The sequence below is a fragment of the Coenobita brevimanus genome, chromosome 1 (assembly GCF_032717465.1).
Source record: "Coenobita brevimanus isolate Jiangsu-jjx chromosome 1, ASM3271746v2, whole genome shotgun sequence".
Lineage (NCBI taxonomy): Eukaryota > Metazoa > Arthropoda > Malacostraca > Decapoda > Coenobitidae > Coenobita > Coenobita brevimanus.
In genome coordinates this window covers 2,710,244-2,725,431 of record NC_136954.1, presented here as the reverse complement: position 1 = coordinate 2,725,431, position 15,188 = coordinate 2,710,244, and the positions used below count along the sequence as shown (strand labels likewise).

The 15,188-nt window shown below is 41.0% G+C and overlaps 1 protein-coding gene across 1 annotated transcript in view; it reads right to left on the bottom strand.

Moving 5' to 3' along the window:
- Positions 1–14,868, bottom strand: part of LOC145411924 (macrophage mannose receptor 1-like) — a 43,954-nt gene extending 29,086 nt beyond the window's left edge. Inside the window, exons 1-8 of the mRNA XM_080281913.1 lie at positions 14,814–14,868; positions 13,199–13,305; positions 10,213–10,286; positions 8,416–8,583; positions 8,016–8,263; positions 6,723–6,852; positions 3,602–3,657; positions 442–613 (exon numbers count right to left, since the gene is read on the bottom strand). Of these exons, the coding sequence (XP_080138039.1) occupies positions 442–613; positions 3,602–3,657; positions 6,723–6,852; positions 8,016–8,263; positions 8,416–8,583; positions 10,213–10,286; positions 13,199–13,278 (928 nt within the window). The 5' untranslated portion in view covers positions 13,279–13,305; positions 14,814–14,868. The remainder of the gene's footprint in view (positions 1–441; positions 614–3,601; positions 3,658–6,722; positions 6,853–8,015; positions 8,264–8,415; positions 8,584–10,212; positions 10,287–13,198; positions 13,306–14,813) is intronic.
- Between the last annotated feature and the right edge of the window lie 320 nt (positions 14,869–15,188).

Below are 15,188 nucleotides of genomic sequence, written 5' to 3'. Positions count from 1 at the left end.
CAGGTGTTGGGGACAGTCAGCACCAGGGGGTTGAGTTGGCTGCATGGCTGTGATACTCCACCTGTTTCATCTTGTACACTCGACCCTTTTCACCACCACAGTTCTGGTTAATCCCTCCTTACCAGATGATTTACATTCCACGTTTTTCTTGCTACCATACTGCGTTTGTCTTAACTTGGCAAATATCCATAACCCCTTTCAGCTCAGTTGATGACCTCATTTAGTTCGACTGGGTTAACTTGACTAGGAACCAAGGACACTCATTCCTAAGTCATAACTACCGCCCATCAATTTTCAAGTATCCATAACTTAGCATTCGAGCCGTGGGGGTGGCCTATTTCCGTGAGATGAAAACAAAGCCGTCTTAACACACATTTACGCCTCAGACAGAGACACCTAAATGAAGGGATTAGACACAGCTTCCACTCACCCATGCACTACCGGACATTTCTCCTACAGATGAATTAAATTGTCCGAAAAAGCCAAGATCAACCTCACCTGTCGACATCCAGCCTTCCGGACAATACCCGCCTGGAGATCGAGTGGGCTGGATGGCTGTGTGGAATTCACCAAGGCGACGCTTGCACACCCTACCTTCTTTAACGGCACAATTCTGAAGGGGAAGGATTATTTGAGGCTATCACTTTTCCTATTAATCTATTCTCCTTTCACTTTAACTTGACCTAAAAAGTTTCATCTCTTCTTGGACTCTGAATATAACGACAAGGCAAAGGTAGAATTCTGTGTTAGTCGTGATGTGTTAAGGAAAGGATGGAGAGCCACAGCACTGTTTTATTCTGCCAATGAGCTACGTGATACACATTGCAAGTGGACAAAAACCTAAGCCAGATTAAGGTAAAAAGAGTACTGTTTTCCTCAATTCTTATCATACGGCTCAATCACAGCACAGATCTGAGAGAAAGAATCAGTACAGGATCTCAGTAAACTCCCCATTAGTTATTTTCATTATAGTACCAGAACAGGATATATTTTTTCAATATTATTCACCCAAAATTTATCAGATATGTATGTACTCTTACTTTCCACGTTGTCTTTCGTCTTATCGTTAAGGGTAAAGAAAAATATAGATGCAGTCTCAAAAACAAATGCAAAATACTTTATCAGTGGTTCATATTATGGAGGGTTTGCAAATTGTCACTCCTTTTATTTCATTTTTCATTTTTACAAAGCAAACTAATGGTCACCTGATCAAGCCCCCGCACGGCATGGTGGGAGCATACGAGAGTTTTTTGACCTATGTAGTAACTCATTTTTTCATCATACCATATTACTGTGCACTGTTGACAACGACATTAGATAAGGGAAGAATAATGTCATTTTGTTGGTTTCCTGTTGAACTATAAGAGAGAGAGGGATGGATAGCTGCTGTAAGTAGATGGCCGAACTTTCACTCCGTATTCCACTCTGCAGTGCTCACTTTTATGATCATTCCAGTTACCATCATTCTGTATATATCAATGTGTCATAAATATGTGTACAGTGATTAACAACTGGCAATGTGGACTAGAGAATAATGTCCCACCAACAATAGTCAGTGTGTGAAAGTATGTTCAATTTTGGTTAGAAGATTTTATTTCTAACACTGTCACTAAAGGTACACTCTTCCCTGGCATGGGCGAGTTTGTCATGCACGGATCCGTTGCTTCAAAAACTGTGGCCCCAATCCATTATGCGCAGATTCTGACCTATTATATGCGGCCTAAGCGGAATGCAAAACCCCGCCAACATTTCAAATCTGGCGCGTAGTGACGTATGAATTGCAAACCTCAACAACACGGTATCTTCTGGATGTCGGAGTTCCCCCCCCAGGTTGTTTCTTCCTTGTACTCCTGCTGGATTCGGATTGCTCTGTGTGTGTGTGTGTGTGTGTGTGTGTGTGTGTGTGTGTGTGTGTGTGTGTGTGTTCATCCATTGTGGCCCTTTAGCAGAAAAATGGTGCATCCTGTGCTGGGCGATCTCATAACCGTACACTCTCTTCCTAACAATAGACAGGGAAATTCTGCATCGCCAACACAGCCAAGAAAAGGTGGTGGATATTGCTCAAGCCTTTTAATATTCGCGAGTCCACACTATACACCAGCCGGAAGATACGTGGTAAATCTAAGTCTGATATTTGGTTGGGGTCGCAGGATGTTGAGAGATTTATGTGTGATCCTAAGTTTATAGAGTGGGAAAAGATCTTGATGAAGTATGTCTTTTTGCAATGTTTAAGTCATTCACCTCTGGATACCCGTCAGCTGCGTGAGAAAGTACAGGGAAATTTATGTAAAAGTGTCGAAATTGACGCAAAGGATGCCGACCCGTGACTTATATGCCAGCAAAGGGCGAGTGAGCTAGTCTGTCAAGCGCCCTGGCCTTCACCATGGGCAGTTGCATGGTAAAGCCTCCACTGCCAATGCTGAAGCTGTAGCCGTCTTTCTTCCTGTGTTAAAGAAAGTTGAAGAGGAAAGTAGTTACGAAACGGCCCAGCTCTTCAGAATGATTTAGACGGGGCTGTATCGGAAACGCCTGGCTTCCTCTGCTTTTCTACCAAACAAGGAGGTGCAGGCATCGGGATACATAACCAACATGGAGCGGCCAACCATCTTGCTCTCTGCAGCTTAACTGACCAGTGCAAGCTTCAACCGCTTGTCATCCACTGGTTCACCAGAGTTTTTCATTTGTGTTTGTGAGCCTGGAGAAACTGGCCATCGAGTAAGTTCATAACCTGAAAGGGTGGGCCACCGTCAAAGTGGTAACGTGCTGTTTTGATGAAAGTGTTTCATCCGACAACTGATGATTTCCGCAAGGGGAGAAAAATAGGGTGCTCATCATAGAAAACTGTCCAGGGTATACAGCATAGGCCACCTACTGTAGATGGCCGCCATCCAGCATTAATGATGATGTTTTTACCACTCAGCACCATCTCCTACATTGAGCTCCGGGATCAAAAAAACATCTCGTTGGCAAAGGGTCACTTTTTTATGACCATCTACGAGCAACTGCGCCTGGCCACGGATAGAAAGGTAGAACTGGAAGGCACCGAGGAAAGCATATTGATTTTGGGAAGGCATATCAGTAAGCATGTTTGGCCGTACGAGGGCAAGGATCTTAGGGAGGATGTGGGGATCAGGCTAGAGATGAGGTAAACACACTGGCTCCTGTATAAGGGATATGAATTGTCTGCCATACTCAGATCTATTACATATGGTACCCTAAGTGCATCAGCTGTGACTCTCAGATTGTATGTTTACTGATACAGCCAATATTACACAGTGGTATGGCATGATGAAAACGAATGATTATATTGGTGAGACGAACGCATGTGTGTTCCCACGGTGACATCTGCTACAAATAAGAAAAAAATAGTGGAGAGGTCCCTGCAAGTCCTCTAGAAATGGTTTTGAAGGCTTTACCGCACATTTTCCTACCATTTATTCCGCACTTTATGCTTCAATATCCTCGTCTGTGTTAATGATGCAAACTGTCGCCAATCTAACTAATATTCAAGAAGTAGTTGAGGTGCAGTATTTAAAATAAATCGCCAAGGAAGAAGTGCTACAAATACTCTCATGCCACTTAAAGTACAGGCCGATGTTACCTGGTCATTCCAATATCCCTCACGCCGTGTAAACATGCCGATGCAGTCCTCCTGATCTGAAAGGGGAAAAAGGTGTATATACTTGCCATTGCTATAAGTGTTACAATGCAGATTCCAATTCCAATGTAATTAAAAGCTTTATTACTGGGATCAGCTTAAAATGATAAGAACTAATCCCATATTACCAATTCGGTAAGTAGGCGGCAGAGGCTAGGATACCACATTCCAGGGCATTTAATCCCTCGTCTGGTGACATATGGTAGCACCGATATAAACATGTGACTCCACTGTCAGGTGATACAAATGCCCCTCGACTCCTCCCTATCCCCCGAAAGGAGAATAGTGGCGTACAGGAGGAGCAGGAGAACTTTAGATTGTAGTCCACTGGTTCACATTCCAGGTGAAATCGGGGCTACAACGAATATGCTACTTAATTCTTGTTACCTCCAGACGATTTCACTTCAACTTAGGACAGACCTCTAGGCTTGAAGACGTTAATGGCAGCTAAATCTCTTCTAGTTCTCAAATGATCTCCAAAGCTAAATATAATCGTCTGGAGGCGTTATATTTACAATCATATATCATTAGTTTGAGGGGGTTAAAGATACGAAACTGATCTATTCCCTTGGTAGTGTTTTACATGTTAGAAAAACATCTCACTGCCTCCAGCATTCGAACCACAGTGTGTTAATCAAAATCTTATGCAACCCAAGAGACGTAGCATCAGTCCACCAGGCACCTGAGAGAGGAAAAGGACAAATCTGCCTGACTGTATATTTCTGATAATCCTTTGAATCCATGTAACATCCATTTCAATTATTCTTGCTGCCGCTAAATAGTCCCCAAAGATGTTAACCTTGTCTGTGCACGAAGAACAGGAGACATGGCAAGATTCAGCAGTTTCTCTCCTTGTCTTTCAAGCAAAAACTGATCTTAGGTAGTAGTAGTTGTAGTAGTAGTAGCTGTAACCCCAGGCTCATCTGAAATGTGATCCTGGTGGACTGCAGGCTCAAGTTGTCCTCCTGCGATCCACTATCCTCCTTTTTAGTAATTAAGGGACGTTTGTATAGCCACGCAGTTGAGACCCCTGATTATATCCGTGCCATCACTTGAAGGCGTCCCTCTTAAATACATCAGATATTAAAGGACAACGAAAGAGTAATGCAGAATCTTTCCACGTCGCAATTATAAGGCTTAGTTACGACGGGGAAATTATCATGAGTCTGCTTCTGTGAGTATAAAACATCATCATCATTATTGACGAGGCACTGTTCCTCCCTGGGAACCCCCAAACAGGGTACACCAGCGACAGAAACGCCTCCAGGTTACCCTTTCCTCATAGACCTCTCTCAGTCTCTCAGACACTCCTCTTCCTTCTCTTTCACCAATATATTGTTCCACTACCATCTTCCACACCACATAAGGTCTGTCTCTACCAACACTGCACTCTATCTTTCTTTCACAACTTTCTCTGGCAACCTAACAGTGTCCATTCTTTGTTCATGCCCATACGATCTCAGTTTATTCCTCTTTGTCCTCTCAGCTGTCCCAGTAACACTCCAATAGTTCTTTTTTCCATTCCATAAAGCCCATGTATAGCACTGTACACTCCAACAGCTCATTCTTCCATTACATAACATCCATGAATTTCACTAACATCCTCCATGTTCAGGGAAAGGACATTCTTACAGTATGCAACCTTAGGAGTTCCCTGTCACTCACTGCCCAGGTTTCACTCCCTTACGAGTGTTGGTTGTAAAACACTTTCACCCAGGCCTCTCTTAAGACTCCATACTAACCCTCCTACAATTCTAAATGCAGCCGAGTAGTCATGTTACTCTCCTACCTTGAAGTAATATATCTTTCACCTCAACCTCCAATTTCACCCTACACCTGACAGTCAGAGGAGGGTATTGTTATCACTGGTGTCCGTCCGTAGAGCTGAGCAACTGGGCGCAGATATTTGTTTCCGAAGCAGTTCACTATAGTCATGACATTTCACACAGTTATGTCTTATAGTGAACTGGAGAATTGGATAGGTAGAATGCTGTATCTTAAGCAGTTTTTCTGGAAAAAAAAAAAAAAAAATCCGAGATTTCAGTGCGACCTGTGCAAGGAATCTGAATGGGCCAATGCATTTTCACCCTCCACCTGACGGAGTCAGAGGAGGGTATCGTTATTACTGGGATCAACAACAATAGGTGGCGTAGAGATTTCGTTTCCGGAGGAATATATATATATATATATATATATATATATATATATATATATATATATATATATATATATATATATATATATATATATATATATATATATATATATATATATATATATATATATATATATATATATATATATATACATATATATATATATATATATATATATATTTATATATATATATATAACAGAACAGAGGAAGGATAAACAAATGAATAAAAAAAAAAAATCCATGAACCAGATTACTGGTGTCCTCTGTTCATAAAATATCTGTAACAGAAAGTATTAACTACAGGGTAATGAAATTTCACATAGGTATGTGTCTTATGGTGAAATGATGCCTTTTGATATGCAGAATGCTGTTTCTTAAGTAGTTTTAACAAAATCTCGGAGATTTCAATGTAATCTGCACAAGGCATCTGATGCCAGAACTCAGAAAGTATTCACTATAGTCATGAAACCTCACTTCGTTAGGAGTCTTATAGTGAACTGGTGCCTTCTGAGAGGTAAAATGCTGGATCTTCATTTTCTTTTATGAAAAAGTAAAAAAAAAAAAAAAAAAATCAGATTTCAGTGCGACCTGCTGTCTGTGTTATAGAGTTGGGGGGGGGGAGGTGAGGGCCGTTATGAGCTTGGTTGGGTGTGCAGGGAGGTGAGGGGTATGTGCTTGGTCAGATGGAGAGTTGCAACAGCGTAGAATTGCCTATGTTAAGGCTCCCAGACACTTAATATTAACCTCCTCCAACTTTTTACCCACCGTCTGAATCCTGCAATTTAGTGTGTTTCTTTACCCGGTATTGCCTCTCATAACCACTTGTGCTACTCTCTTTTAACATACCATAATCTTACTTTTCTCCACATTCACTTTTCTTCAAAATTATCTACCTGGAAGACTTACCGAATATATTGTTTGGCTCTCCCGTTCCCCAGTTCACGAAATCAAAAGGAGTTTCGTCAAGCCAAGTGTAACCAGAATTTCCCATTTCTCTTCCTCCCAGCCACACCATTTCACTGTCCAAGGCTGCTATCTGTACAGGGATGAGTAAGAACAGATTAGGTTAGATTAGATTACGATGGACTGGTTAGGTCTGGTTAAGTTAGGAAAGGTATAGTTTGGGTTGGTCCAATTTCGATATTGTACGTACTGTACGTTAGGTTAGGTTTGGCTGGATGAGGTTTGATTAGGTTACGCTAACTTAGATATACGTTTCGCTATGTTCAACAACACTGGGGTAACTACACTCCTTCCGTATTTAATTAACACTAACTACATTACACTGTGTTCTTTTATTTTATCGAATCTTGACTGTGAAAAAGTTATATATGTGAATGAGGTGGAGTAAAAGTTGTTAGCGAAAGTAGCACTGTAGTGGGCGGGTGCTACTGCCATCAGCTGACGCTGTGTATGTTAACGTCACCTGGTAAATATGTCGATGATTTTCCAACGATCTTTTTATTCTTGCAACCTCCAGACGATTTTGCCCTACTCAACATATGAAAAAATAGAGTTAATAAACATTATCACTACCCACTCGTTCGGAAAGCCTATCATAAAAAAATACAAGAAATCATCATGGTTCAGCTCCGTCTCTCCTCCCTCACGTAAACAAAGACAATCCAACTTCACCATCCCTTTAGAGTTCATATAAGTATACTTTAAAAGAAGCGTACGAGTATTAATAAACGTGTTGTTAGGCTTCCTTCTGAACGTTTAGTACTTTAAGGCCAGTTCGTGGTGGTTAGGGCAGGCTTCGGGGGTGACTAGGGAAGATTCTAACAAATTCTCTTCTTCCCCATAGGCTCTGTTGTAACCATAACGCACGACTGCATAACAGGCACCTCTACTAACCAAAATGACATATTATGCGAAGACTGTCTGTACCCTCACAAATCCAAAAATTCTTCTCCTGTGAAAGAATGGATGCAATACTACCTCCTTCCTCCCGACATTCCTAACCTCTTCGATAAAATCCTCTGGTGCGCACAGGAAAATAATATAATAGCTGATGACACAAAAGTTTCGATTTAGAATAACTCTGCTAATATTTCTCCCTTCTTGTTACATCCAGACGATTTTTATTCAATTTACGTGAGACTATATGAACTGAAGGGGTTAGGTATGGCCTTCATTACCCTTTAACTGCTACAGACAGGAATAAACGCATCTGGAGGTGGCAAAAACAAAATTTACCTTAGACATAATCCAGTAATTCTCCTCCAGTGAGTGAATGGACGCCAAGTTACCGCCTTCATCTCGGCATGACACCTGCGACTGCCACCAGGTCAAAGGCTCCTCCCCTGGTGCCACATCCGACCCCACAAAGCGGTAGCAGTGACCGTCATACAGAAGCCAGGGAGGCCCATGTGGCTGGTGGTGGGTGTCGTTGCATAACACGTCGGGGGGAGCAGTCGGAGGCGGCAGGGTAGTAAACGGCATGCCTGTATAGGGAATATAGAAAGATCTGTAAACGTTAATCTAAAAATCACCGACTAATGTCATCCGTAAATGGTGTAAAATATTCCTCAACTCTCTCTCTCTCTATGTATATAAGAACTTATGTCCATGATCGCACAAATAACTTCCTATTTACCTCGTGGAGCCTCACACATGTAGGGAAGGGAACTCTCACAGACAGCAGTGGAGAATTCGCAGTTGCGTGGAAGCACCCTCACGCATTTCTCCCTTCCACTGTTCGTGTTCGGTTCTCCATGGCCCCAGGACAGGCTGGTGATGTTGGAACCGTCATACCATTCATATTCTGGTGGTACAGAAGTTTACTGTTAGCTAAGACCGAAAGCTAGGTAAGATTAAAAGTTAAAGTTGGGTAAAATTTATGTTTAGATGAGTTTTCAACTTAGATTTACAGTTAGAGTACATTTAAATGTAGGTCAGGTCTAAAAATAGGTTTCATTTGGCGAGGTTTGAGTTTTGTTTGCTTTGTTTTGGTTTGGTAAGGCATACAGTGGTTTCGTAAAAGTTTGGTTGAGTGTAGTTAAAACTTCCCACATCCCTGTGGGAAGTTTTATTATTCTTGTCAATATTACTATTTTTATTCATTTACAACTGCGATATTTCAAAGGCTATTTGGCCTACAACCTTCAAACTTGATCAACTTAGTCGCAGAGCTGTCTGCTACTTTTGGCCTTATATGGTGGCAATCCGTCAAACTACAGTAGTTTCCGAATATTATCCTAAACACAGGAAAGGGAATCAGCCACGCTAAACTTTCAAGAACAACTTAAGCTAAGAAGCTGAAACTTCACTAAAATACAGCCCTAAGGGAGATGCTGTGCAAAAAGGAGTATGGCAGAAATCGGTTGATTATTCTCTGAGATCGCCTGGGGTCAAATATGGGACTTTTCCAGATATTCCGGATGTCATCTAATTTTCCACGAAGGATTAAAGCTAGAGCCACCAAACTTGGCGGACTTATAGACTGTGATGATCTAAGGTGACAGGCACAAGATCAGCGATCTTGACCTCAAGGTCCCTTTGTGGCTGGGCTTCTAGCGGGACTACAGGACTAGACAGTGACTGTTGGAAGTTTTTCATCTAAATTGTGTTTGGACAATTTTAAGGTGTTCTAGTTAGGTTTCGTTTTGTTTTAGATTGATGTGTAAATTTCAATACGTCAGTTCCATTCTCTGTGGGCCAAGTTCAGGTTCGTGAAGTTGGGATCATCGTACCTCTTATATTCTGGCAGCGCAATGGTTTAGGGTCAGGTTTGGTTATATTAGAATTAGATTGACGCTTTGTTAAGTCTATGGAGAACTGGCTTGATCTGGGTTGGGCTTGATTTGGTTTGGGTTAGGTTTGGTTTGGTAAGGTCAGGGTGGAGTACGTGTGGTTGAAACTGGTTAAGTCCCGTTTACGATTGGTGAGAGTAGAATGGAGAGGTTTGGCTGAGTTTGATTTGGTTAAGATGGATTGGGCTGGGTGAGAATAATTTAAATTCCACTGCTAGGTTAGGTTAAGTAGGAACAAGTATGATTTGGCACCGTTAGAGTTGGTTTGACGGGCTGAAGTTTAGTTGGATTTCTGTTGGGTTAGGAATCGTTGCATTTGCATACGCTTGGCTACGTTACATGAGGATGGAAAGGGTTGCATTTTGTTGGGTTGGGTTAGGATACATATGGCTCATAGTAGCTTTAGATAAGTTAGTTCAGCTTAGATTCAATTGCTATTAAAGACGACTGAATAGCAAGCCAATTACTCTGCTTTAGGGTCAGTAAAGCAGACAAAATATTTTAAGATTCGGTTTTCTCCCATAACAAGACTCGCTACAGTTAATATTTACACCACTGTCATTATCTGCATTAGTGGGTGACAATGAACAAGGGGAAGAGGTACAGTACAGTCTGACCGGACGAGAGAGAGAGAGACTTACCTAAATCGTCACTCATCTTCAGCCCTATCCAAATGGGCTGAGGGTAAAGTCTGACATTGTCCGTTGTCATCAGCCTGAAAAAAGTATAAGTTATTTATTTGGCAAGCACAGGGTGTGGGAGAGACATTATTATTATTATTATCATTATTATTATTTCATTGAGTATAGCTGACTAATTCTTACAGCATCTTTTTTCCCCTTGCTTTCTGGACTCTACCTCATTCAGACTTCGGTCAGAATGATGGTGATGATTAGGACTAAAATCCTGTGGCTTTTTTCCCATCACCAGACGATTTTAACTCATTCACTGATGAAGAATGCTGCCTGCGGCGACGTTGACAGGTCTTTTAAGTGGTTCACCTGGGATTTTTTTTTTTTTGTCTCTCTCTCTCCAAGGGAAGTTTGAATATCTGCTCTTGGAGAGGTCTGAGCGATTTTCTTATCATACGCAAAGTTACACAGCTTGAAATTTTGAGCTGATTTGACGTCACCTGTTGCATCAGCTGATGCATGGTCGCCGCAGGTCTCTGAAGATAACTCTTGTATTTCTAACCATCTCCCCACACCAGCGATGAACGTTTATTTTTTCGAGTTTTGGAAATGGTGTTTTTGTTTCGCTTGCAGAATCATAGATCTTTACCTGTCGCACCTACTTACTGCCTTACTACCTCCGATTCACTCCGTCCCTTCCAACCGCAACCAATGGGAAAAGATTTGCCGATCCTGACTGATGGATGCGGGAAAAAGAAAAAAAATGACGTTTAATTCTGTATGCAAGTACCGGGGTATAATAGAAATAAAAAATATGCTGTAAATATATATATATATATATATATATATATATATATATATATATATATATATATATATATATATATATATATATATATATATATATATATATATCAAACCTCTCCACACTAATAGCAAATGTAATGAAGTCAGAGACTGATGAGCATAATTACGAGCATTACTTCACATAATGACAAGATATCGTAATAACAACAAAAATTTTCCCAGTTTCTAAGCAATATACATACCAAAAATACTGTGTAATGTTATGAGCATATATAGATAGATAGATAGATAGATATACCGTATTTACATATATATATATATATATATATATATATATATATATATATATATATATATATATATATATATATATATATGAAGATGTAATGAAGGTGTAGGTGGAGAATGGAGGGGCCTTATATACTCGTAACACTGACATAATACCTCCCTGAAAACTACACACAATTTTAAATAAGCCAATTAGAGTGACGCCAACAGCAGTGGCAGTATCAGGCGTCAGTATGTGTCAACAGCAGTAAAACGGTCAATCACACCGAGTTTTTTTCCTTTTAACTGGTGAAGTTGAATACAGCCTTCATAAACCTCTGTTCAACCTACGGACTATTCTTATGCAAAGTAAAATCGTCAGTTACAAGCAAGATTATCTATATACTAAACCATCTGATTACAGGTATTAGATATAGGCCTAACTGTCATTATCTGTATACTAAATGGGGGCTCTCCTGTAGCTACTTACAACTGTCTGACGCAAGGAAAAATATACAGTAATACGTAATTGGACTGAAAGAATTACAGGAACTCGTGTTTACATACGATTGAATGGAGGGTCATGATGTAAACAAGCAGCGAAAATAAACTATAAAAGAAATCAAAGAATCGAAAGGATGTGCTCAGTACCATAACCTCCACCTATTGTCTATTTCTGCTACTTCCAGGTGACTCTAAATTAACTTATAATGGAGGTGTTATGAAAGCAATATCAACCCCGTCCTGTTCGAAAATTATCCTCGAAGTTGGATAAATAAATCTGCTGGTATCAAGCACTGAATTAAAATAAGTAAAAGAATAGACAGCTTAATAAGTGAATAAAGCAAAACTCATCAACGTGAAAGGGCAATAACATTATCGATCAGCAGAAAAAAAAAACAGCATGGAAAACGTCACTGTATAAATTAAATGCTTTATCGCTAGCACGGGCAGAATAAGGAAGATCTTTGATGTACAGAAATAAACTGAGATAGCTCTCTGCCCCTTCACTACCACAGGTCTCAACTCATACTAATCAGAAAGTTTGTTATTAGGAAGAATATGCTGTGTTTATGGCACTAGACTCATCTTGGACGTAAACCTAGTGGGCTGAAGACCAAAGCTGCCCTTCTGCAACCTACAACCTTACTTTCAGGGGATAGGGAGGGAGAAAAGGCGAGGCAGTGGAGCCGCTCAGTTGTATCAGTGTGAACTCAGGAAAGCGTCCCTCTCCAGAGACGTTAAGAAGAAAAATAAACAGGCGTCACCTTTCAAAATGGGTACAAGTGAATTCATGGTTTTAACCCGCTGGCCGACGATTGAAGTGGAGGTTTTAGGTATAGTTATCATTAACCCTTCGGTGACATGTAGAGGTGTATGGTATGTAGGAGGACTGCTGGGCCTTGACAGCAGGCTGTGAAGCCTATGCCCAGAGTCGGACACATAAAAAACTCCCTTACCTGAATAAAATCGTAAAATCGTCTGGAAGCAAGGAGAACAGATTATAATCTTTTCACTTTACCTTGGCCTAAAACTGCCATCCCTTCACTTTGAATGCTGAATTTTAACAACAGATCAACGCTTATATAATGCTAGACATGAAGGAGTGCTACTGAAAGAATATACAGCCAAAATATTATCTTTTTCTGTCACTGAGCTGCGTGAAGTAAGTAGCAAAAGGATGAAAATCTGGGCCAAGTTAAAGTGAAGGAAGTATAGCACCGTATTTGAGGAGTTAATATAAGTTGCAAAAGAATGAACATTTGGGCAAAGTTAAGGTGAATGAGGTATAGACGTCACTATGCTTGAGGTGTTAATATTAGTTGTAAAAGGATGAAAATTTGGCCCAAGTTAAAGTGAAGGAAGTATAGCAGTAACGTCACGGTGTCTGAGGTGTTATTGCCGTGTGGCGGATACTCACCACTTGAGAAAGGACATCTCCTGGTCGCTGGTGACGGTCATGAGGTGAGCCCCAAACGTAGCACACATCTTAGACGCCATGTCCCAGTTCAAAGACTGGTGAAAGATCTGGACAAATAATCACATTAGTCAGGGTCGTATTCTAAGCGGCTTGGGAGATTTCGAAACACCTTATCCTTTGCTATTTATTCTGCATATTAAATCTTATCCTTCCCTTGTATGTTTTTCAAGCCCACATCATTTTAATATCAACATAGTTTGCATCCGTGACCATCTACTTAGTTCTTCATTCCTAGATGCCATTTTCCTGAGGGGATGTTTACGCACAAGTTGCCTCCCTATCTCCCTGTTTTCTGCAATCAAGCTGCTCCCCCTCCAACACACACCACCTTACTTCGTATTCGTCTCCACCCTATTCCTCTACGTCATTCTTGGTTCCCTCTCTCTCCACCTTCCTCACACACACTCTCTTCTCGTAAATCTCTCATCATCATCATCAAAGTCATTTTTATCTCGACTTCTATTCCCACATAGAGATGGGGTGATGCTGGATACTGAAAGCAAGGAGAAAACTTAGTATTTTATAACCCTTTCAGCACCATAGCTTCTTTATTTCATATGTGCTGCATTCTCAAGAACACCTGGAAATTTATTAACACCGCCACCAAAAGGACTTCAGTTTAACTTCTTTTTTATACGTGTGGGGCTCGAATCCACCTCGCCACTGCAGGCCTAAAAGACGTGTGGCCATCACGAAATTATGACGTTTTGTTGAATGCACACACCCCACATATTAACGACAGGCAGAATACTCGGACTGCAGTGAAAACGTGGGTTCCAGCCCCACGGAGATGAGGGTGGTTTATGGTACGGTGTTATTCAACTTGTCGATAAGATATATATAGTTTCTTATACAATCAGATGTGCATTCTTAGCATAGTAGAGCCTCCTGTCCCAGTTCAGAGGCTTTTCGAACACTAGGGAAATTGGAACTGTTTCTACCGTCCACCTGACAGTCAGTGGAGGGTGTCGTTACCAGTGTGATCAATAGGTGTCCGACCGTAGAGCTGGGTGGCAGGGCAGCTGGCCTGGCGTAGAGATTTCGTTTCCGGGCCAGGTTTCACTTAGTTATGTGTCTTATAGTGAACTGGTGCCTTTTAATAGGTACAATGATATGTCTTAAGTAGTCTTTTGAAAATAATGAAAAAGTAAAATAAAAAAAATAATACTCAGAAATTTCAATGTAACCTGCACAAGGAAGCTGAAGGGCCCAGGTTATGTTTAGTATTGACTGATTAGATAGTTTCTAAGTTGTTACCCTCCACCTGACAAAGTTAGAGGAGGGAGCTTCTATCACTGGGATCAATAGGTGTCGGACCACAGTGCAGGGCGGCTGGCCAGGCAAAAGATATCTCGTTTCCATGCCAGAACTCAGAGTGACCCAGTGCCGTCAGATGAAAACAAACCAACTACGGCTATGTATCGTATCTGTCTAACATTACTTTACATCCTGATAATTTTCCTAAGAATTAATCCATCTATACGCACAGGTACAGAATGGGCAGTAGAAGTAATAATGGTAATTTGTAATCTCTCTCTCTCTCTCTCAAACTTACCTTATAGCAGTTTCCATGTACAGAAATCCACTCATTAGCACAAAAAAGGACAGGAGTGGTAGTTTTAGTAGTAGCTGTAGTAGTAGTAACAGCAGCAGCAGCGGCAGAAGTGGCGGTAGCAGTCGACGTAGCAGAAGTAGGTGTAGTTGTAGTTGCTACAGTAGTAACTAGAGGTGTAGCCTTGAATTCGCCTGGAAATAAAATAGCTGATTAGGGTTCAAGCTAGGCTAACAATATTTAATTTTCACTATCTATTGCCAAACGCCTTAATCCCGTAAGGGGTGGCCACAAACAAATCGCCTCCATGAAACCCGGTCCCCCTTCACTTCACTGCCCTGCTCCCAGCTCACACTCCTCTCTCTCATATACCTCTCC